Genomic DNA, 23,442 nt, shown 5'->3' with positions numbered 1-23,442 from the left:
GTACTAGGGCAGTGTTAGTGTTTAGGTTATCTACTGATGCAGTATTAATGTTTAGGTTATCTACTGATGCAGTATTAGTGTTTAGGTTCTCTGTATTAATGGAGTGTTAGGGTTTAGGTTATCTACTGATGCAGTATTAGTGTTTAGGTACTCTGTACTGGTTCAGCGTTAGTGTTTAGGCCATCTGTACTAATGCAGTGTTAGTGTTTAGGTTCTCTCTACTGATGTAGTGTTAGGGTTTAGGTTCTCTGTACTAGTGCAGTGTTAATGTTCGGGTTCTCTGTACTGATGCAGAATTAGTGTTTAGGTTCGCTGTATTGGTGCAGTGTTAGTGCTTAGGTCTTCTGTAGTAGTGCTATGTTAGTGCTTAGGTCCACTGTACGAATGCAGTCTAAGTGTTTAGGTTCTCTGTATTAACACAGTGTTCATGTTTAGGTGCTCTTTACTGATGCAGTGTTAGTGTTTAGGTTATCGGTACTGATGCAGTGTTAGTGTTTATGCCCTTAGTACTAGTGCAGTGTTAGCATTTAGGTCCACTTTACAAGTGCGGTGCTCTGAGCTGATGCAGTGATAGTGTTTAGGCTCTGTGTATTAGAATAGTGTTAGCGTTCAGGTGCTCTGTACTGATGCAGTGTTCATATATATGCCCTGAGTACTAGTGCAGTGTTAGCATTTAGGTCAACTGTACAAGTGCAGTGTTAGCATTTAGCCTCTGTGTATTAGAGTACTGTTAGCATTCCGGTGCTCTGTACTGAGGCAGCGTTAGCATTCAGGTGCTCTGCATATTGGAATAGTGTTAGCGTTCAGGGGCTCTGTGTACAGGAATAGTGTTAGCGTTCAGGTGCTCTGTAAAGGACAGGGTGCTCCACTGTGCTGTGACCGCTGTCCTCACACTGTTCCCTCCCTCAGTCCCCCTGCCCCCCCTCCACTGTAATCCAGGTGACTCTGCCTCTTTGACCTGTTCTGCCTCACTGCTCCTCTTATGTAGTCATTCATCCTCAATAACTCTCACACTATTTGTTCTGACATTTTAATTAAAATACTACTACCTCATTCACATGATAAAAAGAGGCGTCGCGCTGCACTGGAGACCACTGCTCCCGACCACACTCCCAACAAGAGGGAGAGAGGGGGATGGAGCCAGAGAGGGGGGGGGGGGGGGGGGGAGGAAAGAGTGAAGGGAGAGGTGGAGGCACAGGGAGGAAGGAGAACAGAGAGAAGGGGAGAAGGTCTTAATCTCACATGACAGAGCCCTGATGATCAGGTCCGTTGGCTGCTGACGGATGGACACACACCAGCTGTGACTGCAGCGCTCAGCCCAGACCGCGATATGACTACCACACAGCAGCAAGTCCAGACTGCTCTGAGACTTCACTGAGATATGCGTCTTTACCACAACACAGTCAGTGCGTGCGTGTGCGTGTGTGCGCGTGTTTCTGTGTGCGAGTGTGTGTGTGCGTGTGTGAGTGTGTGTGTGTGTGTGTGAGTGAGTGTGTGAGTGCGTGTGTGTGTGTGTGCGTGTGCGTGTGCGTGTGTGTGTGTGAGAGAAGGAGAGAGAGAGAGGCGCATTGGTTTGTAAAAACACCACAGCTCACACTAACTGGGTCTTCAGTCCCATCAGACATATGCAAAGACACTATTTTTATCATTTATAATAACTGGAGGTCGCATCAGAGGTCATGCTCTAATTTATTATGAAGTGAGTCAACCCTGACAGTAATAGAACAGGCACCTGACGCACATCAAGATCAATCATACTTATTTCTGATAACATCGCATATTCCGTCAGTATTAGTCACACTTATTACTGATAATATTTTATATTTCATCAATATCAATCCTACTTGTTACTGATTCTATCTCATATTCTGTCAATATCAATCACATTTATTCCTGATAATATCTCATATTCTATCAGTATTAATCACACTTATTACTGATCATATTTAATATGCCATCAATATCAATGCTACAATTTCAATCACATTTATTACTGATTATATCTCATATTCCATCAGTACCCATCATGCTTATTTCTGATATTTAATAGCCCATCAGTACCAATTACTGCAATGTCAACCATGCTATGTTTTGATCATATCTCATATTACTCTAATATCAACCATTCTTAGTTCTGATCATATCTCATATTACTTCAATATCACATATTCTTAGATCTGATCATATCTCATATTACTTCAATATCACATATTCTTAGATCTGATCATATCTCATATTGCTTCAATATCACATATTCTTAGATCTGATCATATCTCATATTGCTTCAATATCACATATTCTTAGATCTGATCATATCTCATATAACTTCAATATCACATATTCTTAGATCTGATCATATCTCATATTGCTTCAATATCAAATATTCTTAGTTCTGATAATATCCCATATTACATCAATATCAACCATTCTTAGTTCTGATAATATCCCATATTACTTCAATATCAACCATTCTTAGTTCTGATAATATCCCATATTACTTCAATATCAACCATTCTTAGTTCTGATCATATCTCATAATATGGCCATTACTGATCACATCTCATATTGCATCAATATCAATACTATTTATTTTTCCATACTTAATATTACAACACTCACTTATTGCCATTAATAAATGGTAACCAATCTTAATAAATGAAATACTGGTAATACGTGAAGGTTGTAAAGGTGGTCACGAAGCTTGATGTAGTTGAGTTGGTGATGAGCTCTGAATGGGCTGAATGGCAGGTGTGTGTGTTATACGAGTCCAGGCGTGTCACTCACCCTCTTCCTCCTTATCCTCCTCTTCCTCCGCGCTGGGCGCTTCTGTGAACAGTCTGGACACCAGCGGGGCCAGGTCCTCCTGGGCCGTCCCAGAGGAGGGGCAGGTGAGGTGCACCAGATCTGAGAGAGGGGGAGAGAGAGGCTGTGGGAAGGGGGGGGGGAGGACTCAGGGGAACCTGGCTCTGAATGGGGAATGGGGCCCGCGGATGGAACTCAAGAGGGGACGGCGGCTTCAAAGCCAGCCCAGTCAGGGCCTCGCGGGGCCGGGGGAGACGGGACCGGGCGCTGGTGGCAGCGGTGGGATCCGCGGGGAGAGCGGGGGCTGCTGGGTAATCCCCAGAGCTCCGCGCTGATCTCAGGTGGGAGGGGGTTGAAAGAGAAGACTGGGAGCGGTGGATTTGGGAGTGGGGGGGGGGGGGGGGGGGGCTGCTCACACAAAGCGGCCGGACCGCATCTCAGCTGCTGCGGGATGCTCGTGAGACGGCTGAGTGTGGAGTGAGAGCCAAGACGCTGAGCTCAGGTCAGTGAGTACACCATCGCTCGGTTTCCCTCTCGTTAACCCGAGGTACACGCTCCACCCACATCACTCCATGCACCACTCCAGCCTGCCCATCCACGCCTGCAGTTACTACCAAGCTCTTCGCTAATTCATTTTTAGAGCTATATCCACACAGATCAATGCTGTATATATATATTTTTTTATATGCGTTTTATGCGAGCTGTGTGATATACACAGAAAACAGTTGTCATTGTTGTTAATAGCAGGTACTAATTGCATCTAATTGTTCAAAAACATACAAGCGGACCTAGTGTGTGTGGAACTCCAGGAGGGAGCAAAAGGGCTAATGATGCTCCTTTTAAATGAGGTCAAGGGAAGGGGACTGGACACACACATACACACACACACACACACGCAGATACACATACATGCACACGCGCACGCGCACAGACACACACACCCCCCCCAGAGAGGCTCACACAGGCAAACACACACAAACACGTACAGGCAAACACACGCACACACATTAACTGCATTTACAATTAACACATTAAAGGTGCCCGCGGTTTGATTAACGGCCGATATATGGGCCGCGTTAATGGCGGGAGGTCACCATGGATACGGTCTGAGAGCAGAGGCCCGCTGCGTCGTCCTGCAGCCTCACAGGACACGAGGGGGGGGGGGGGGGGGGGGGGGCAATGACACGTCCTCATAAAGTGTGATGTGGTTGAGGGGGGAGCAGGGCTGTCTGAGGCCCCAGGATCCATCATGCACTGGGGTCTTATTTCATCTGCGCATCAGTAATAAAAGATGGCATCATTGTCTTTGCCGTGGCCGCCTGTGTGTGTGTTTCCGTCAGACTCATCACTGTGCTGTGATTGCATGTGAGCCACTCAGGTAGAACTACATTACTTATGGGGGCCACAGCCATCCATCTACCGACGGGAGGGGGGGAAGGAGGGAGCAATTGCCCCCCACTGCGGCTCCATCACCCCCCCTCCACCTCCCTCTCCCCTCCATTCCACCCCAGCCAGGCAGGACGCTCCCCTGATTACCCCCGGCCCAACATCCCTCTTCATGCAGAAGGGCAATAGCCTGCTCTGCACCCTGCAGATCAATCAGCCGCTAAATCACAGCTTCAAATGTGTGCTGATCGATTGTAAAAATAGCGGGACTACTACTTCTGGAAATGATAATCCCAATAAATAACCATAGAGCTAATGGTGGAACCGGCCGTCAGGATGGAGGTGCCACTGCAGAGGCTACTGGAGGACCTGTATGTACGGGACTGTGTCTGTGCGGGACTGTGTTCGCGCTGGACTGTGTGTGTTCACAGAGACTGTGTCTGCGCTGGACTGTGTGTGTTCACAGAGACTGTGTCTGCGCTGGACTGTGTGTGTTCACAGAGACTGTGTCTGCGCTGGACTGTGTGTGTTCACAGGGGCTGTGTCTGCGCTGGACTGTGTCCGTGTTCACAGAGACTGTGCCAGTACTGGGCTGTGTGTGTTCACAGAGACTGTGTCTGCGCTGGGCTGTGTGTGTTCACAGAGACTGTGTCTGTGCTGGACTGTGTTCACAGGGGCTCTGTCTGTGCTGGACTGTGTCCGTGTTCACAGGGCCGGTGTCTGCGGTGGGCTGTGTCCATGGTACTGACTCTGACACTGAGGAAGCTGTTCTTCCAACAATGCAGTTTGCGAATGCAGAATGTAGCCAGTTTGTTTTCCTCGTAAAAAGTACTGTATCGTCTTTTCTTTAGTTCAGACGGCTAGAAACTCAGCTGTAGTGGTAGATATTGTGTTTAGGAACAGTATGGTAAAGATATAATATGAGTAACAGTAACATGATGAGAACATTTAGGGAAGGTGTGGAGGTAGTGACACTCACGGGTGCCGGGCATGCAGGTCATACTGGAGGAGCAAAGCTCAACCACCAGGACTGTGGGACCCCCGTCCTGGGGGGGCACAGTGACCAGGGAGACCTGCGGGAGGAAGAGTGGGGGTCATCACATGGGACGGGGATGCAAGCCACATGCTTCCGCTCCAGGAAGCCTTTTCATAATGAAATCTTGGGGCACCATCTTCAGAATATTCACAAAACAGCCTTCGATGGGAACACACACTGATATACATTTTGGTTTGCCCAGATTTTTTAAAATGTGCTCAACATTTGGATGTAAATCTCTCTCTCTCTATCTGCACAAATTTTAATAGAAATCATGAAAAATATCATTAGAGATCACTACCTGTTGTTCAGATTCAGAAGGCAGCAAAGATCGATCAGTGATGAGGACAGCTCTGGAAATCTGCCTGTGAACACAAACCAATGACCATTAAACACCCAACATGCCAACATCACGCTTACAAAGACCCCAACTTACCAAAATCACCCACTTTATCAATATCACCCCAGCTAACCAACATCACCCACTAACCAACATCACCCTGCTAACCAACATCACCCACTTTACCAATATCACCCCGTAAGCAACATCACCCACATTACCAACATCACCCACTAACCAACATCACTCACTTGACCAATATCACCCCGCTAAGCAACATCACCCACTAACCAACATCACCCACTTTACCAATATCACCCTGCTAACCAACATCACCCACTTCACCAACATCACCCCGCTAAGCAACATCACCCACTTTATCAATGTCCCCCTGCTAAGCAACATCACCCACTTTACCAATGTCCCCCTGCTAACCAACATCACCCACTTTACCAATGTCCCCCTGCTAACCAACATCACCCACTTTACCAACAAACACCCCAACTTACCAACATCACCCACTTTACCAACATCACCCAGCTAAGCAACATCACCCCGCTAACCAACATCACCCACATTACCAACATCACCCATTTTACCAACAAACACCCCAATTTACCAACATCACCCACTTTACCGACATCACCCCACTAACCAAGATCACCCACTAAACAACATCACCCACTTTACCAACAGACACATCCCACTGTCTTGCACATCATTCCCCAACCTCACCCTCTCCACTGACCTGCAGACTATCTCCAGTAAGCCACGCATCTCCTCCATCTCTCACCTGTAAGCCACACCTCTCCTCCACCTCTCACCTGTAAGCCACACCTCTCCTCCACCTCTCACCTGTAAGCCACGCCTCTCCTCCATCTCACCTGTAAGCCACGCCTCTCCTCCATCTCTCAACTGTAAGCCACGCCTCTCCTCCATCTCTCAACTGTAAGCCACGCCTCTCCTCCATCTCACCTGTAAGCCACGCCTCTCCTCCATCTCTCACCTGTAAGCTACGCCTCTCCTCCATCTCACCTGTAAGCCACACCTCTCCTCCACCTCTCACCTCTAAGCCACACCTCTCCTCCATCTCACCTGTAAGCCACGCCTCTCCTCCAGCTCTCACCTGTAAGCCACACCTCTCCTCCACCTCTCACCTCTAAGCCATACCTCTCCTCCATCTCTCACCTGTAAGCCACACCTCTCCTCCATCTCACCTGTAAGCCACGCCTCTCCTCCATCTCTCACCTGTAAGCTACGCCTCTCCTCCATCTCACCTGTAAGCCATACCTCTCCTCCACCTCTCACCTCTAAGCCACACCTCTCCTCCATCTCACCTGTAAGCCACGCCTCTCCTCCAGCTCTCACCTGTAAGCCACACCTCTCCTCCACCTCTCACCTGTAAGCCACGCCTCTCCTCCACCGCTCACCTGTAAGCCACGCCTCTCCTCCACCGCTCACCTGTAAGCCACGCCTCTCCTCCACCGCTCACCTGTAAGTCACGCCTCTCCTCCAGCTCTCACCTGTAAGTCACGTTCCTCCGCTGCTCCTCTCTGATGTAACCCTCCTCCACCACAAAGTGACTGCAGCTGATTCGCTGTCCGCACGTGTCAATCACTGCTTTACAACTAAAGAAGAGAGACATAAAAATGGGAATGCATCGATATTAAATTCTGAGGGCAGATAGTGGGATGTTAGGGCAGACAAAGATTGAGGTGTAGGGGCAGACAGTCAGCTGTAGGGGCAGGTAGAGTGGAATACAGGGGCAGATAGCAGGGGTGTGGAGGCAGATAGTGAGGTGTATGGGCAGATTGTAGGAGTGTCGGGGCAGATAGAGTGGGATAGGGGCAGATAGTGGAGTGTGGGGGCAGACAGAGTGAGGTGTGTGGGCAGATAGACTGTGATGTGTGGGCAGATAGACTGTGATAGGGGCAGATAGTGGAGTGTGGGGGCAGATAGAGTGGAGTATAGGGGCAGACAGAGTGACCTTCCTGCATAGGCTGAGATGGAGAGGATGAACACTGCAGTCTGTCTGCTTGTTATGTCAAGAGTTATAAATGTGCTTTATAGGGCTCATTATCCAAACTAATGGGCTCGGGGTGACATCCTTGAAATGGACTTTCACAACACAATAAAGAGCAGAGCAGGAGAGCCACAGACCCCTGAATAATCCGCACCCCACAACACCCACTCTTTATGTAAATGAAGATTTATTAACTTGTGGATCCGCAGCAGCAAACCACACGCATAATCAATCGCAGCTCTAAAGGCAGAGATGTGGCACTTGCACTCAGAGCATACACTCTACTGTGGGCGCCTGCACACATACAGATACGCACACACACATGCATACACACGCGCACACGCGCACACGCACGCACGCACACACCCACACACGCACCCACACACGCACCCACACACGCACCCACACACGCACCCACACACACACCCACACACCCACACACCCACACACCCACACACCCACACACACACACACACACACACATATGCGCACAAACACACACGTACCCAGACACCGGCACGCACACACAGACAGACAGACACACACACATGCACACATCGGTGCACAGACACACACACACACACAAACACATGCACACATCGGTGCACAGACACACACACACACACACACACACACAAACATGCGCAAAAACACATGTAAACAGACACACGTACAACTACACACATACGCATAAACACACACACTTTTATATATAAACACACACACACACATATGCACACGTACATGCAAACAAACATACGCACACGCACACGCGCACACACACACACACACACACACTCGTGCATGCCTGTGCAAACACAAACACACATACAAACAAACAGGTGGCCACCCGTTTGTACAAATGCTTCGGCTTGTCAATACCCATCAGCCCCACAGATATAATGCTAATGAACACTGGCCCCTGACACCAAGGCCATTGGCAGGTTTTACAGCTGATAAGTACTATTCATAAACCCCCTTCATAAACTCTATTCATAACCCTTAACAATGGCCTGCTCCGCACATCCATCAGGGCGAAACCTTGCACACAACAACGCTCCCCTCAAACTGTCTGACTTTGACGCACTTTCAAGGCAACATCCGGCTCGTCTGCTTATAGAGCACGCTGATGAATAATAAAGAATTTGATAGAGAGAATAAACTACACCGAGCCCTCGGTCGCCACGGAGACTGAGCGAAACCCAGCCCACCGGCGCCGCGGCGATGAGATGACACGCCGCGCGGTCTCGTCCGGTCCAGTCTGGTCCTGGGGCGGGACCCGGGTCTGGCTGTGGTCTCGGGGGGATTTGGGAAGTTGTGCATTATTCATGCGCTCTACCCATTTCACTGCTTTAAACCTGCTGGGGGTGTTTAATTACGGGCAGGTAATTTATGATGGCACGGGAATTACATTTTTTTTTACTCAGCCTTGTAGACACCTGACTAATTTCATCACCTTCCTTAAAACTTTTTAACATTCAGGTGTTAAGACTTTGGGAATGACATTGCAGGGCTGTAGCAGAGAGAGGGTGAAGGCCAGTTTATAGTCCAGCAGCAGAATGAACAGGAGAGTGACCCAAAACAACTGCCAAAGCAACCAAAAGTGGAGTGTTCTTGCCTTGCCGAGTCAATCACCTGACCTCAATCCAATTGAGCATGCATTTCACTTGCTGAAGACAAGACTGAAAGCAAATAACCCCCGAAACAAGCAGGAGCTGAAGAAAGCTGCAGTACAGTTTGTGTTCATTCGTCCAATTACTTTTGGTCCCCTACAATTGGGGGGGGACTATGTATAGCTGTAATCCCTAGATGTTCACCCAATATGGATGCAGAAACCCTAAAATAAAAGTCTGCACTTAAACCACAGTGATAGTTTTACATCAACTGTATGTTTGCAGGAGTGCAGAGTGAAAACAACAAAAACGTGTCACTGTCCAGCGACAAATACTTAAGACTGCACAGTACGTCGGGCAACAATGGAGCGTTCACGAGCGTTCTGCGACTTGAGTCGAGCGACACTGACAATAAACAGGCCTTACCAGTGAGAGTGAGAATAGTTTGTATCACAGAGACTAAGACAGGCCGTTAGGACTGAGATGGGTTTATATCAACGACAGTGAGACACATGTGAGTTTTAAAGCCTTATAACACATTTTCTTTTCTAACATCTTCGCTGGGTGAAGGCAAGACCACACTCTCAGCTGAACGCGCAGTGAAGGAAGCGCTGTATCTCTCTGAGAGAGGGACACCAGAAGCAGCAGCGCAGAATCTGGGGTCCCAGGGGGGCTCTTTTCCCGTAACGCTCCAGATCAGAGCGGGGGGGGGGGGGGGGGGAGGGGGGCACGTCTCCTGGTGCAGCACAGCCCCCGGTCGCCACTGCCAAGATGAAAGAATCTCTATATCGAACCAAAAAAAAGAACCCTTAATCTAACCTAGTTTATGACAACAATCTACCTTTGGAACTCATTACAGGCCTCCGCGGCGAGACTGACGCACATTATCAGCGCAGATTAATCAGCGGAGACTTTAGATGAACTTCATTTTTTAAAAGGCAGAAACAGAGGGCTTTTTTGTCTTCAGATGAAAATCAATTAGTGGAGGTAAGGCCAGGAGGGAGAGCTCCATCACTCAGCTGCAGCCTGTGGCTCTCGCAATGATCTGTCTTCCGAGCTTGGCTGATCAGGGGCTGGAGCTCCATCTCCCACAAAATTAATTTCGTATCTATATTCCAAGCCCACTTTCCTTGTTTGGAGGACCCGTACACAAATTACTTCTAATCAAGGTTGATCCCTGATTGGACAGCCAGAACAAAGGACTGGAGGAAACGGGCCATCTTTTATCCCCACGGATGGAGGGATGTTTGCTCGGCCTGCTTTATGTGAGAGGGGTGCGAGCAGAAGCAGGTGTGTGTGTGTGTGTGTGTGTGTGTGTGTAGTGGAAGGGGGTGCCAGGGTACTAACCGTCCGGACTCCTTGTCTAGAACCAGGCACTGGACCGAATGTCGGAGACAGTAGATCCCTCCAAACACGGCACACATCCTGAAGGTTGGACAGACAGACAGACAGACAGTCAACGACACTCACAGAAATATCAGCAGCAAAGTCACAATGAGGAAGCACCAGACCTCAAAGTACTATCATGTAAGGAGTGAGTTCAATGACACCGAGGAAGTAACATATTAAACTTTAGCAATATTTCCAAACATGTGTTACCTTATATGCACTCGCATGTATGCATATGCACATGAACAAAAATGGAAATGCACAGAAATGCAGAAACATATACATGCATGCATGCATTTCACAAAAACACAAGAACACACACTCGCGCCTGCAGATGCATACACAATTGCACACACGCAGACACAGGCACGCAAACACACGCACACATGGGCACACGCACACGCGCATGCAGACACACACACAGACACACACGCAGACACACACACAGAACACACACACAGAACACACACACAGATGACCTGCGGGACACAGGTGTTTCTTCTCCAAACACTGCAGCTGTAATCAGACAGGCTGTAACCCCCCCCCTACAGCCCAGTGAGGTCATGTCCTTTCAGAACAGACCCTGTCCCTGATGTCTGAACCAGACCCCTTCTTCAGGGAGGGGCCAGTAGAGGGAAAGGGGGGGGGGGGGGGGGGGGGGTCTGGCCACACCCCACAGCCCCCCCCACCCAACCTTTACCAAGCTCTTTCATATTAATTATGAGACATGACATGTTAATAAAGTGCAGGGGATAAAATCGCTGGCGATCACGGATCCATCTGATGTCTCTAACAAAGGCTGATTCAGTGGCGGGGAACCCCTTCTGATGTCATTAACCCTGACTGACAGACGCTTAAACTGATATTACTCTAATTAACTGGCCGCTGTCCGCCGCGATGATGCAATCCGCGGCCGCACCGCCTCACCCCTGCTCCCGCGACATCGCTCCGCATTACCGCTAAATTAACAGTTGTGAAAATCCTGGCCCTCCGAGCCCCTGCTCTTTATAGTCTCTAAATGCCATTTCAGTTCCTATCAAGGCAGGAATCTGGGATGTGATTTTTTAATACGCTGGCACAACAATAGACGCCATTAATAGCTGAACTTGTGACAGCGCGCCTGGGCATGATTTATGAGTTTGTGTTTAATTTGATTATTCTATTAATTCCACTGATTACAGCCGCAGCTAATGTGGAGAAGGGCACATCAAAAATAAACCTTCAGTCCTGCCTGGAATTAACCCTTTAACCCCTGCGCAAAAACATCTGCCTTACCCTCACAAAACAACCGCCTCAGACGCCTCTGTACAATTAACAGTGGAATTAATAAGAGGGAATAACCTGCAATAAGCAGAAACAAGCCGTAATAAACACAAATATGCTGAAACGGGCAGGAATTAAGTGGAATAAGCAGAACCGGGCAGGAATACACCGGAATAAGCAGAAATAAAATAAAATAAAATAAATAAGACGGAAAACTAGGAATAACTGGTCAAACTGGCTGCTGGCTAATGTTTCAGACAAACTGAAAGAGCACCACACCCAATTCCCTAAAAATCTTGTTACATTCCGTATACACGCTCCCCCATCCACTCTTCATTTTACATATCAATCTGTAATTCATACAATTAATAATTTTCTCATGCATTTCTTATAACACTGGAAGTTTTTCATGTGGAATATTATGGCCTTTGAATTGAATATTATGTGAAAATTTCTGTTTCTATTTTTAAGGGTATATCCCAAAGGGAAGATTTTCTAGGAATCCACCTGCCCTTCCAGCATAATCCAGTGTACCTGCAAGTTTTCCACTGTTCCTCAGATGTTCGATTCCTTCCCAGAGTTCCCCTGATAAATCTTCTCACTTTCCACAGCCGTGAGTCTGGCATGCGGCGGGTGTCTGGCAGGGCCAGAGGTTTCCATGGGAACCTGCGGCCTGTTATCTGCACAGAACCTGGCCTGCCTTGTCTGCAAATGCTAACATCTAGCGGTCAACCCACTCCAACAACACACTCCAACATCCTCATACCACTCCAACATCCTCAACACACTCAAACAACACACTCCAACATCCTCATCCCATTCCAACCCCAACATCCTCATCCCACTCCAACATCCTCAACACACTCAAACACACTCCAACATCCTCATCCCATTTCAACATGCTCAACACACTCAAACACACTCCAACATCCTCATCCCCCTCCAACAACACACTCCAACATCCTCATCCCACTCCAACTCCAACATCCTCATCCCACTGCAACAACACACTCCAACATCCTCATCCCATTCCAAATCCAACATCCTCAACACACTCCAACATCCTCAACACACTCCAACATCCTCATCCCACTCCAACATCCTCATCTCAATCCAACACACTCCAACCGCCTCATCCCACTCCAACAACAGACACAACATCTTCAAACCCCAGTCCCACCATCATTCTGTCTTGTCCACTGCAGTGACACTCTCACATCACACTCTACTGTGCGGACATTGTGGGTTCTGTGTCGTTCTCCTGAGTCTCTATCGAGGCTGTTGGAAGCATGCTTGAAACACTGCTGCAGTCTCTTTAACCTTGGTCTTACCATCGATCGTTTATAACTCATAACATTCAAGTATTTCGCCCAATTTTCCAAGAAGCAGTCGATTATGGTGCGGAATTAAGTCCATTCATCTGAATGATCTTATTATGTCTGCACTGTGCAACTCTGTAGAACACCACAACTCTGTGCCTTTGTATAAACACTACTTATAAAAAAAACTTAGTTGTTTAGGTGTCACAAGTATTCACATTTCATTCCATTCCAAACATCGGAGTCAAACTGCGATTGGACAATTTCAAGGTCCCGTGTGTTTTACAAGCGCCCCTCGGTGCCTGCAATAAATCCAGCCCCATGCAGGACACGCTAAACAAACAGAATTAGCGCTCAGATGCAGAGCCACTTCCTGTCAGTCTCATTACTACAAAATATGCCTGTAATCTGGGGCACGGGGCGTCAGAGTGGGGGGCTAATGGTCGCCCAATAATTAAAAGAAAACAAAATGCCGCGCAGCCCGGCAAGTCGTTCACAGGAAATTAAATCGAGTTTGATCCAAATAAATTAGACATTTACTGCACACCCCCCCCCCCCCCCCCCACCCCCAACCCTCTACAAAATATGATCTGTGACTGTGAACGCTAGAGGAATCATCTGCATTAATGAATGCTTCTCCCCATCCTCTCAATCTGGGACATCACAACATCATCATCCCACATGCAAATCACGCCATACCAGAGCCTAATGCTTCCCCTGCCAAACCAATTACTCCCTCTCTTAGGGTGTGCGTGCGTGCGGGCGGGCATGCGACAGGGGCTGCCAGGAGGCCTGCGTCTATGTGAACGCTGGTTACAATGCGTGTGTCCGCGCATGTGCACAATATGTGTTAGTATGAGAGTGTGTGTGTGTGTGTGTGTGTGTGTGTGTGTGCAATATATGTGTTAGTATGAGAGTGTGTGTGTGCGTGTACGCACGTGTGTGTGCGTACAGTATATGTATGTGTGTGTGTGTGTGCACGTACGTGAGTGTGTGAGAGAATGTGACTATATGTGTGTGTGTATATATATACGTGAGTTTGTACGAGTGTGTGTGTGTGTGTGTGTGTGTGTGTGTGTGTGTGTGTGTGTGTGTATTCATGTACATTGGCATTGGCGAGGAGAGAGGGAAAAGACAGGGCCTGTGCGCCAAAGGTTATTTACAAATTAAAAAGTCTTTTCCTGTCAAAACTTGAGAAATAATGTGGGCAAGGACACAAAAGCATTCCATAGCTTTATTAGCAGAGCTGCTCACTGATCTGTGAATAACCTGAAAGAATGAGCATTATTGAGTTAGCTCTCCCATCTATCCATCCATCACCTGGGCAGGTATCACGGTGATGGATTATGCACTCCCCTCTGCTCATCCGCTCCCCTCCAGAGCAGACACCAGACCGCAACTAGACCACAAACACACGCCAATCTGATCCCAAACACACCGCTGACCGCAAATGAACCGCACTGACCGCAAACACCACACCGCCTCCAAGGCCCATGTCAGGCTCATAACCTGAAACCCTGACCAAGCCGACACTGATGTGAGCTAAAGCCATCCAATTTCCTGGGACAAGATTTGCTAACGGGCAGTTACCATAATACCTGGTGTATACGAGGCAGATTTTTTAAAAGCTGCTGGAACCCTATTGCTTTTGTTAGGATTCTAACAAAATTCACCCAAAAAAAAAATCACTTCTTTTCAGAGATTTCAATCTAACTACAATGACAAAAGGCCTCATTAGGAACACAGGCATCTGCATTATGAGTATGCACCATCATGAATTGGATGCCATCATTTTACTTTTTACTTTTATTACTTTTCTTCTTTAAGCACTAGGCTGATTCTTATGAAGCTTGGTATTTTGCGCAATGCAGTCACTCAATGTAGTAGCAAATTTGGTGGCAATTAGCCACTTGGTGGCTGTATAATAATGAATCATAACTGTCTGATTTTCCACCATTGCTTCTCCTCCTGCAAATATTGAGTAATTTTAGTAACGAGTAACGTTACTAAGTAACGATGAGTAACGATGTACAAGCTTGCTCACACACACCTCGCCTGAAAAAAGTTTTTCCATCAAAAGCCCTGCAGTGCCTTCAAAGGGAATATGATGAACACTGCAGTGAACCTCTGAAATAGGAGAGTCCATATTTACGATCGACCAATGCTAGTACTGCCATCTATGGGGAGATCATTAACTTTACTGGGGTACAACAGGAAGTATAAGTCAGAGGGAGGGTTGAAATGAGAAATCGGAGATTGCTTACTGACCAACTCCACAAAATCTAATCATTTCTACAATTGAAGCCCTGTGTTCTAAATTTTAGTCTAAATTTTCATCATCTTCCACATATTCATGTTGATGTGTGGAAACCTGATATATCTCTCCGAGCACAAATAGAATTTGTGACAACTGTCAAGTAGTGCTCGGTGTTCAGCTCAGTAATACTTTTTCAGTTGTGTCCCATTGATCCGAAAAGATCCTAATATTGAATTTGGATGTTTTCTTTGGTGTGCTGTTTGTAACTCTGAAGTTCAGATTGACAGTTCCTGTCAAAGCCGGGAACAGAATCAATCAGAAGTGCTCTACATCCAGAGAGCAAATTTGTTTTGAGGTCAAACACACTGACAGCTTCATAAATTTGTGAGCAGGTTGACTGAATTGATTGGGGGTCCTGTGAGCTTTTCTGTTACTTCACCCAATGTTTTAATGCAGCAGAGCCTCAGAGATATGAACCCGAGTTATGGGCTGACTGCCGAACCGAACAGAGTATAAAACTAGAGGAAGTAGATATACCTGTAGGATATTGTTATACGGGGTAATCAGTCTAGGTGTTGTTGGTGCTAACTCCACTTATATGGGACATAGTCATTTTATTGTTTTGCACTGAAACATCTCACAATTAGTCTTTAATTATTTAATTACCCATGTCTGTGAAAATGGCCAAATGAATGCTGAACTCACACTGCCTACGGGGACCCCGAGAGGACAACTAATGAAGTTCAGGTTGGCCACATTTTCTCCAGGTCCTATTCATGAGGAATGTGTAGAGTGAAATGTGGGAATGGAAAAGAACATGTCTCACTAAATAAATCCTTATGCCAGAAGGGCACTGGAAGGAGCCTTGTGCATCTGTAACTTTCTCTCTCTCCTTCCCACACTCTCTCAACCCTTCTTTCCTACTCCCTCTGCTTTTCTTTCTCTCCACTTCTCTCTCTCTATACACTTTAGTTCAGATGGATGAACTTTATTGGTATGAAAAATGGGACGGTGTTGTTAAAGTACTTTATTTGAATCACTTTTTCTAGGAACAGAACCAAAAAACTAAAATATATGCACTTCCAATATCTCTGGACAAAAAATTTAATTAGAAATGTTATGTTCTAGTTAACACCCATCTTTCCTCCCAATAAATACTGAAATATTCTAGAATTATTTCAGACAAATATACTGGAGCAACTCCAAGGAGTGCGTGACAGAGCCTAAAGCTCCTACAGCTTCATCGCTGAATCCTCACAATCCCAAACCGCTGGTACATACAGGCCAGATGGGGTCACATTCTACCCCACAGACACAGACGTGTTTAGACCCCTCCTTTCCCATATTAACCCTTTATGGTGTGAGATCACAAATGTGATTAAAATGTTCTTATTCCTAATGCTCATTCCAGAATTCTTCTAATCTAGAATTGTTGTTAATTACCAGCAGTGATTGTTACATACAAGCACGAGAATGCTCGGTTGAGAACATTCTAATTGCATATTTGTGATCTTACAAATGTTAACTGAGACAAAGTGAGGCATTACTGAACCTTGATAGACAGACACACACATATGCCCAGGTTGTACAAGGAGAGGTTGGGGGTGCTCACAAGATTACACATCCTCAGTAACGCAGGGCTAGTTGGCACCGGCAGATTGCAGGCACCTAACCTACCACAGGGGGTGCTAGTGAGTAATAAGCAGAGGGACATTGCTAAATGTGGAGGCTGTTTGGAGCCTGATTACACATCAAGGGAAAAACACTCCTTTTCATCATTCCTTCCTCTGTTGTCATGTTTATTTATAAAGGCCTGCATACTGGGGGGTAATGCAGTAATTTGAACTGAAGATACTGCGCTCATTAATTGATTAATTTGTAATATGTCACAAATGAGTACTTCATTCTGACTGGCTGACGATCGTGCATACTTATCAATATCAACTACACATTAAATCCTTATCATTTATGAAAAAAGTTAAATATTCATACACACAAAAATTCTGGCATAAACAACCAGAGCTTCTGATTTATTAAAATATCATACCAAATTCTACAAACAAACTAACACAGCAACTCATCTGCTACATGACAGAAATACATCTCAAGATGACTAGTAAAGAATTAGCTAGAACTCAGGACTTGTGCCCAACTCCCTTCACATGATTGCAAGAGATGAACTGAATGCAGCCAGAAGCAAACCGGCTAATGCCTCCAACTTCCAGACTGTCTCTGGATTTCCAACCTGAAACCATGAAATAGAACCTACCATGTCTTAAACCAGCACTAGCTATGTGCTGCTAACAAGCTAACCAGATGTGTGACTTACTGCTGGTCCCAACATTTAAGCAATGTGATGAATGAGATTCTAGAAAACTTAATAATGAACAAAAAAAAAAATCTGAATAAGAAAATTATTCAGAAATGACAGGCATTTTTTTATTAAAATAATCAGTGAAAAGGTCATGAAGAACAGTTTATTACTCGTGACCATGTTTATGTTATGACATTACATGAGGCCACAAGACACTGTTTTTCAAAGGGGATGCAAGAGGATGCACAGATTTCAAACTAAAACGCCCCTTATTTGATTATTTAATGTGCGGAAAAGGAAATGCGTCCGATTATTATACCATCCATTATATAAATATTTAATGCGCTGATGGAACCGAAAAACATATAGAGTGCTTTATTATAACAAGTATTGCAGTTTCAAGAGCATTTGAATTGGAATGATTCCATCCTATGGACATCCATCACAACATTTGGGTTAATCCTACATTTAATATGAAAACAAGCAGATTGCAATGTAATATTTCATATTGTACGAAATTCAACACACAGGGCATTTGTGGACTTTTTGACCTATGCAAAATAGATATGCTCTCATAGCACATTCCAATAAGATATAACAGGATGTGATACTGTGCAAATTGTTTTAAAATATGACGCAGGCATTTCTTTATACCGTATATTTACTTATATTCCAAGATGTACTTTACACCAGTCCTGTGGTGGGCACTGGGTGTTAAGCATTCACTAGAAGTGCCGATATCATAGAGAACTAGAGAATATCAACCTCTCCGCCTCCATCTCCTGACAGTCCTTTCAATTAAATGACATTTAATTAAAATCTGTTTAATTTAAGTGTGATTTACTGTAGAGGAGAAATACAGCAGTGTTGGCACAGTCATAGAAATCAAAACTACGTATGCCGGTGCAAACATAAGATGAATACATATGTAAGAAAGTCGGTAAAAGAGGGAAAGCAGCGCAGCCCTGCCCGTCCCCCGGGCGGGGGCGGGGGCGGGGGCCCCTCTCCGTGCGGCTAAGTGCTGCAGTTTCACAGCCACGTCCCAGCAGGCCACAAGTGATAAAAGCTGCTATCTGATACTCAGAGTGCCCACCTAAACCCCTGTGCATCAGTTCCTACAGATACACCACACACACACGCACGCACACACACACACACACACACACACACACACACAGGACTTACATCCAAACTCCTTTGCACCACTTCCCATCGACACACCACACACAGACACACGAACACACACACACGGGACCTACATCCACACGCACACACAGGACCTACATCCAAACCCCTGTGCACCAGTTCCTACAGACACACCTCACACAGACACACAAACACACTTTTGTGAGGGGAAAAATCAGGGAAAAGAAGAAGGGAGAGATGGAGGAGTCTGTACCTGCAAAAGCACTGGGGGATTTCTCCCATGCCGTAGAGAGGGAAGAGGAAGGGCGTGTTGCCGTAACGACCAAGAGAGCGCAGGAAGTGCTGTGTGGCCCTCAGCCCATCCCCGGTGCGGGCCCCTGGCTTCACCATGGCGATGGAGTGCAGGATAAAGTGCTGGAGGTTCTCCGTCAGCTTCTTGGTCTGCAGGAATTCCCAGAAGGAGCGCTCGGTGAAATCTGCCGGGAGGAAAGAGGAAGTCAGCCACAGGAAGAGGAAGTAAGCGGCCGGGGGTCAGAGGGAGGGGGGAGGGCAGAGGAGGGTGGTTACCCAGGTACTCCTCTGGGTGCTGCTCATAGTCCAGGCAGAAGGTGAGAAACTTCATCAGCATGCGCTTCTCCACTACCGTGAGCTGCTTACTGCCAAACACATCTGCTCTCGAGCACGGCACCTGGGGAGGAAAGAGTGAGAGGGGTGGATAGAGAGAGAGAGAGAGAGAGAGAGAGAGAGAGGGGGAGAAAAAGAAGAAAGGAGAGCAAGAGTGCACAAGGTTACAATTAACCAAATTACTTTCAATAATGGCAATTTATAGCCAGCAAGAGGTTGAGACAGAGATGCAGTTAATCACGGAATGTCTAAAATACTGGGAGGCACGAGGAAGCTTTCTAAAATACATGTCTACCCAGAATTCCCTGCCCTTCAGGTCATGATCTTCCAGGGAAAGAACATTGGTGTGCAGAACTGGCAACCCAGGGGATAGTGGTTCATAAAACTGGCAACCCAGTATGCAGCCATTTAACACTGACTCAAACAACAGTCAATGGGGTTAGGGCTGGAGGGGAGGGGTTTAGGGGCTGGAGGGGAGGGTTAATGAGTGAGAGGGGTGGGGTTAGGGCTGGAGGGGAGGGGAGGGGTTTAGGGGCCGCAGCGGAGGGTTAATGAGTGAGAGGGGTGGGGTTAGGGCTGGAGGGGAGGGGTAAATGAGCTGGAGGGGAGGGGTTTAGGGGCTGGAGGGGTGCGGTTAGGGCTGGAGGGGAGGGTTAATGAGTGAGAGGGGAGGGGTTTAGGAGCAGATCTGTATTCAGTGTCCTTGCCCAAGGTGCTTTACCTGCAGCACTCCAATAAAAACCCAGCCGTACAGATGGATTACGGACTGAGTCTGGAACAGGGAACAATGCTGACTCTGGGTCTCTCGACTAATCCCAGACAATAGGAAATCAACATTTTGATCTCTCTTAATTTGTATATGGAATAAAAAGGAATAATCTGTTTATGACAGCTCACTGCATCTGTGCTTTCTGTAAATCCCACCCCATCCACTAGATTAAGGGTCGAGAGCCTCTTTCTGTGTCCTGAATCAGTGGTACATATGCTACACAACAGCAACAATGTGCTCCACAGATCTGCACTGTGTGACTGAAGAGCAGGGGCAGCAGAGTGGAGTGGGTGAGGGTGGCAGTGGACAGGCTGAGCATGGAGTAGGGTGAGGTTGGGGCCAAAACAGGCCCAACAAAACCCCCCAACAAACATGGAAAATACCCAAAGGAGGAACTTGCGGAAATGGAACTTGTGACTTGATTCCCTGACAAACATACAGCCTTTCTGATCGGTAGGCTATATCCCAATCACATCAGGAAATCCCAAACATCTTCCCCTTCCAATTCCCAACTTTTTTTGTCATCATGCACTATTGGGCAGCCAGTAGTGCAGTGGTTAAGTTTGTTGTGTGAGTGGAGTTTGTTGTATGAGTGGAATTTGTAGTGTGTGAGTGGAGTTTGTGGTGTGAGTGGAGTCTGGAGTGTGTGTGAGTGGAGTCTGGAGTGTGTGTGAGTGGAGTTTGTAGTGTGTGTGTGTGTGTGGAGTTTGGAGTGTGTGAGTGGAGTTTGTAGTGTGTGTGTGGAGTTTGTAGTGTGTGTGAGTGGAGTTTGTGGTGTGAGTGGAGTCTGGAGTGTGTGTGAGTAGAGTTTGTAGTGTGTGTGAAGTTTGTAGAGTGTGTGAGTGGAGTTTGTAGTGTGTGTGAGTGGAGTTTGTAGTGTGTGTGAGTGGAGTTTGTGGTGTGAGAGGAGTCTGGAGTGGGTGTGAGTGGAGTTTGTAGTGCGTGTGAAGTTTGTAGTGTGTGTGAGTAGAGTTTGTAGTGTGTGTGAGTGGATTTGGAGTGTGTGTGAGTGGAGTTTGTAGAATGTGTGAGTGGAGTTTGAAGAGTGTGTAAGTGGAGTTTGTAGAGTGTGTGAGTGGAGTTTGTAGAATGAGTGAGTGGGGTTTGTAGAATGAGTGAGTGGGGTTTGTAGAATGAGTGAGTGGGGTTTGTAGAATGAGTGAGTGGGGTTTGTAGAATGAGTGAGTGGGAGTTAGCGTGGTGTAGCACTGGCTCGTGGTCTCTTCACCTGCTCCACCTTCCCGTTGCGGTAGGTGAGAATGCGGCTGACGTTCTTGAACTCTGCATATCTGCTCACGTTGGACTTGATGAGGAGGTCGACCAATGAGCCACGAGAATACAGGAGCTGAGAAGGGACACACAATGCAGTGGCGATCACACGCAAACACACCCAGGTCAAAAGACTAGACTCCACCGGTTTTCACCAACCATGCACTGAGCCCCACCCCGACTCACCTTGGACACCAGATCGATGTTGAACCTGCGGCCCTCCTTCAGGATCTTTGAGTAGGTGATCTTCCTCTTCTTTGTCTCCACAGGGGGGGCGGGCTCGGACGGGGCAGAGTCTCCCTCATTGGATGTAGTCTGGTCCTCCTGAGGCTCCTCCCTCTGAACCTGCTGTTCTGGGTCCTCGTGCGTCTGAGACTCCAGGGGTGTGTCCTGGCTTTGTGACTCGCTCTCCTCGGTGGGCGTGGCTTCGCTCTGTGTGTCTGTAGTGGGCGGGGCCTCACTTCCTGTGTCCGTCTCTTCCGTGGCTGCAGACTGGCTCTGTGCCAGAGGCTCCTCCACAGATGTGGATGGGCCCTCTGGGGTGGGCGTAGCTACAGGAGTGGCTACCTCTTCTTCTTCTGGTTCTTCACTGCAAACGAGACAAGAGCCATTGGTCCTCCTGCCCTGCCCCTGCCCCTGCCCTTCCTGCCACACCCCATTCATCCGAGCCCCCCCCCCTAATCCTTCATTGCCCCACAGTCTCTTTCCTGGACCCTCCCCTTCTCTGCCAAATCAGGTCAAAATAACAGCAGCCTTGTGTGCTGTTGGGTTCTTCATGAGGGAAACTTCCAGCAACAGTGTAACCGCTCATTTGTGTCATGATTTTCCTCCTCAGTCCCCAGGTCTAAAACCAAACACCACAGAAACTTCAGTCAACATGTCCCATGTTTTCAGATGGAGAGCCGTATCATCTCCTTTGCTTGTTTCTTTGTTCGTGGTTGGGGGGATGGGAGTATTTTCTGCTTTTTAATTACAGCTCAAAACATAATTTATGATTTACAAAATGGGGCTGCTTCAAGCTAGAAATTTTCATCAAGGTCTTTTTGCGCTCGAACCCCGAGCAAGGGCATCAATCACACTGCCAGCCCTACTGTCAGAAGAGTCCTCACTTGCGTGTGTGTGTGTGTGTGTTTGTGTGTGTGAGAACAGAAGGAGATTTGAGGTAGTGTCCGTCCGGCCCACACCCCTGGAGTGCTTCCTCTTTGGGGTGAGTCAGAGGCTCTCTGTACACACTTGTGTTGGGTCCATACATACAGATGTGTTGGGTCTGTACACACAGATCTGTGGTGTCCGCACACACAGACGCATTGGGTCCACACACACAGACGTGTTGGGTCTATCTCCACACACACAGACGCGTTGAGTCCGCACACACAGACGCGTTGAGTCCGCACACACAGAAGCGTTGAGTCCGCACACACAGACGTGTTGGGTCTATCTCCACACACACAGACGCGTTGGGTCTATCTCCACACACACAGACACACAGACGTGTTGGGTCTATCTCCACACACACAGACGCGTTGGGTCTATCTCCACATACACAGACGCGTTGGGTCCACACACACAGACACGTTGGGTCTATCTCCACACACACAGACGCGTTGGGTCTATCTCCACACACACAGACGCGTTGGGTCCACACACACAGACGTGTTGGGTCTATCTCCACACACACAGACGCGTTGGGTCCATCTCCACACACACAGACGCGTTGGGTCCATCTCCACACACACAGACGTGTTGGGTCTATCTCCACACACACAGACGCGTTGGGTCTATCTCCACACACACAGACGCGTTGGGTCCACACACACAGACACGTTGGGTCTATCTCCACACACACAGACGCGTTGGGTCTATCTCCACACACACAGACGCGTTGGGTCCAC

General features: G+C 47.4%; 1 protein-coding gene across 2 annotated transcripts in view; it reads right to left on the bottom strand.

Moving 5' to 3' along the window:
- The window catches only part of chm (CHM Rab escort protein), a 42,294-nt gene that overhangs the window by 5,154 nt on the left and 13,698 nt on the right, over positions 1 to 23,442 (bottom strand). For both annotated transcript variants that reach the window (XM_061247548.1, XM_061247549.1), the window contains exons 5-13: positions 21,737 to 22,139; positions 21,510 to 21,626; positions 19,456 to 19,576; positions 19,142 to 19,364; positions 10,548 to 10,625; positions 7,088 to 7,192; positions 5,526 to 5,589; positions 5,168 to 5,261; positions 2,785 to 2,904 (exon numbers count right to left, since the gene is read on the bottom strand). In XM_061247548.1, the coding sequence (XP_061103532.1) occupies positions 2,785 to 2,904; positions 5,168 to 5,261; positions 5,526 to 5,589; positions 7,088 to 7,192; positions 10,548 to 10,625; positions 19,142 to 19,364; positions 19,456 to 19,576; positions 21,510 to 21,626; positions 21,737 to 22,139 (1,325 nt within the window). The remainder of the gene's footprint in view (positions 1 to 2,784; positions 2,905 to 5,167; positions 5,262 to 5,525; positions 5,590 to 7,087; positions 7,193 to 10,547; positions 10,626 to 19,141; positions 19,365 to 19,455; positions 19,577 to 21,509; positions 21,627 to 21,736; positions 22,140 to 23,442) is intronic.

The sequence above is a fragment of the Conger conger genome, chromosome 7 (assembly GCF_963514075.1).
Source record: "Conger conger chromosome 7, fConCon1.1, whole genome shotgun sequence".
NCBI classification, from domain to species: domain Eukaryota; kingdom Metazoa; phylum Chordata; class Actinopteri; order Anguilliformes; family Congridae; genus Conger; species Conger conger.
The sequence above is the reverse complement of the archived record's forward strand: the minus strand, read 5'-3'. Positions and strand labels throughout refer to the sequence as shown.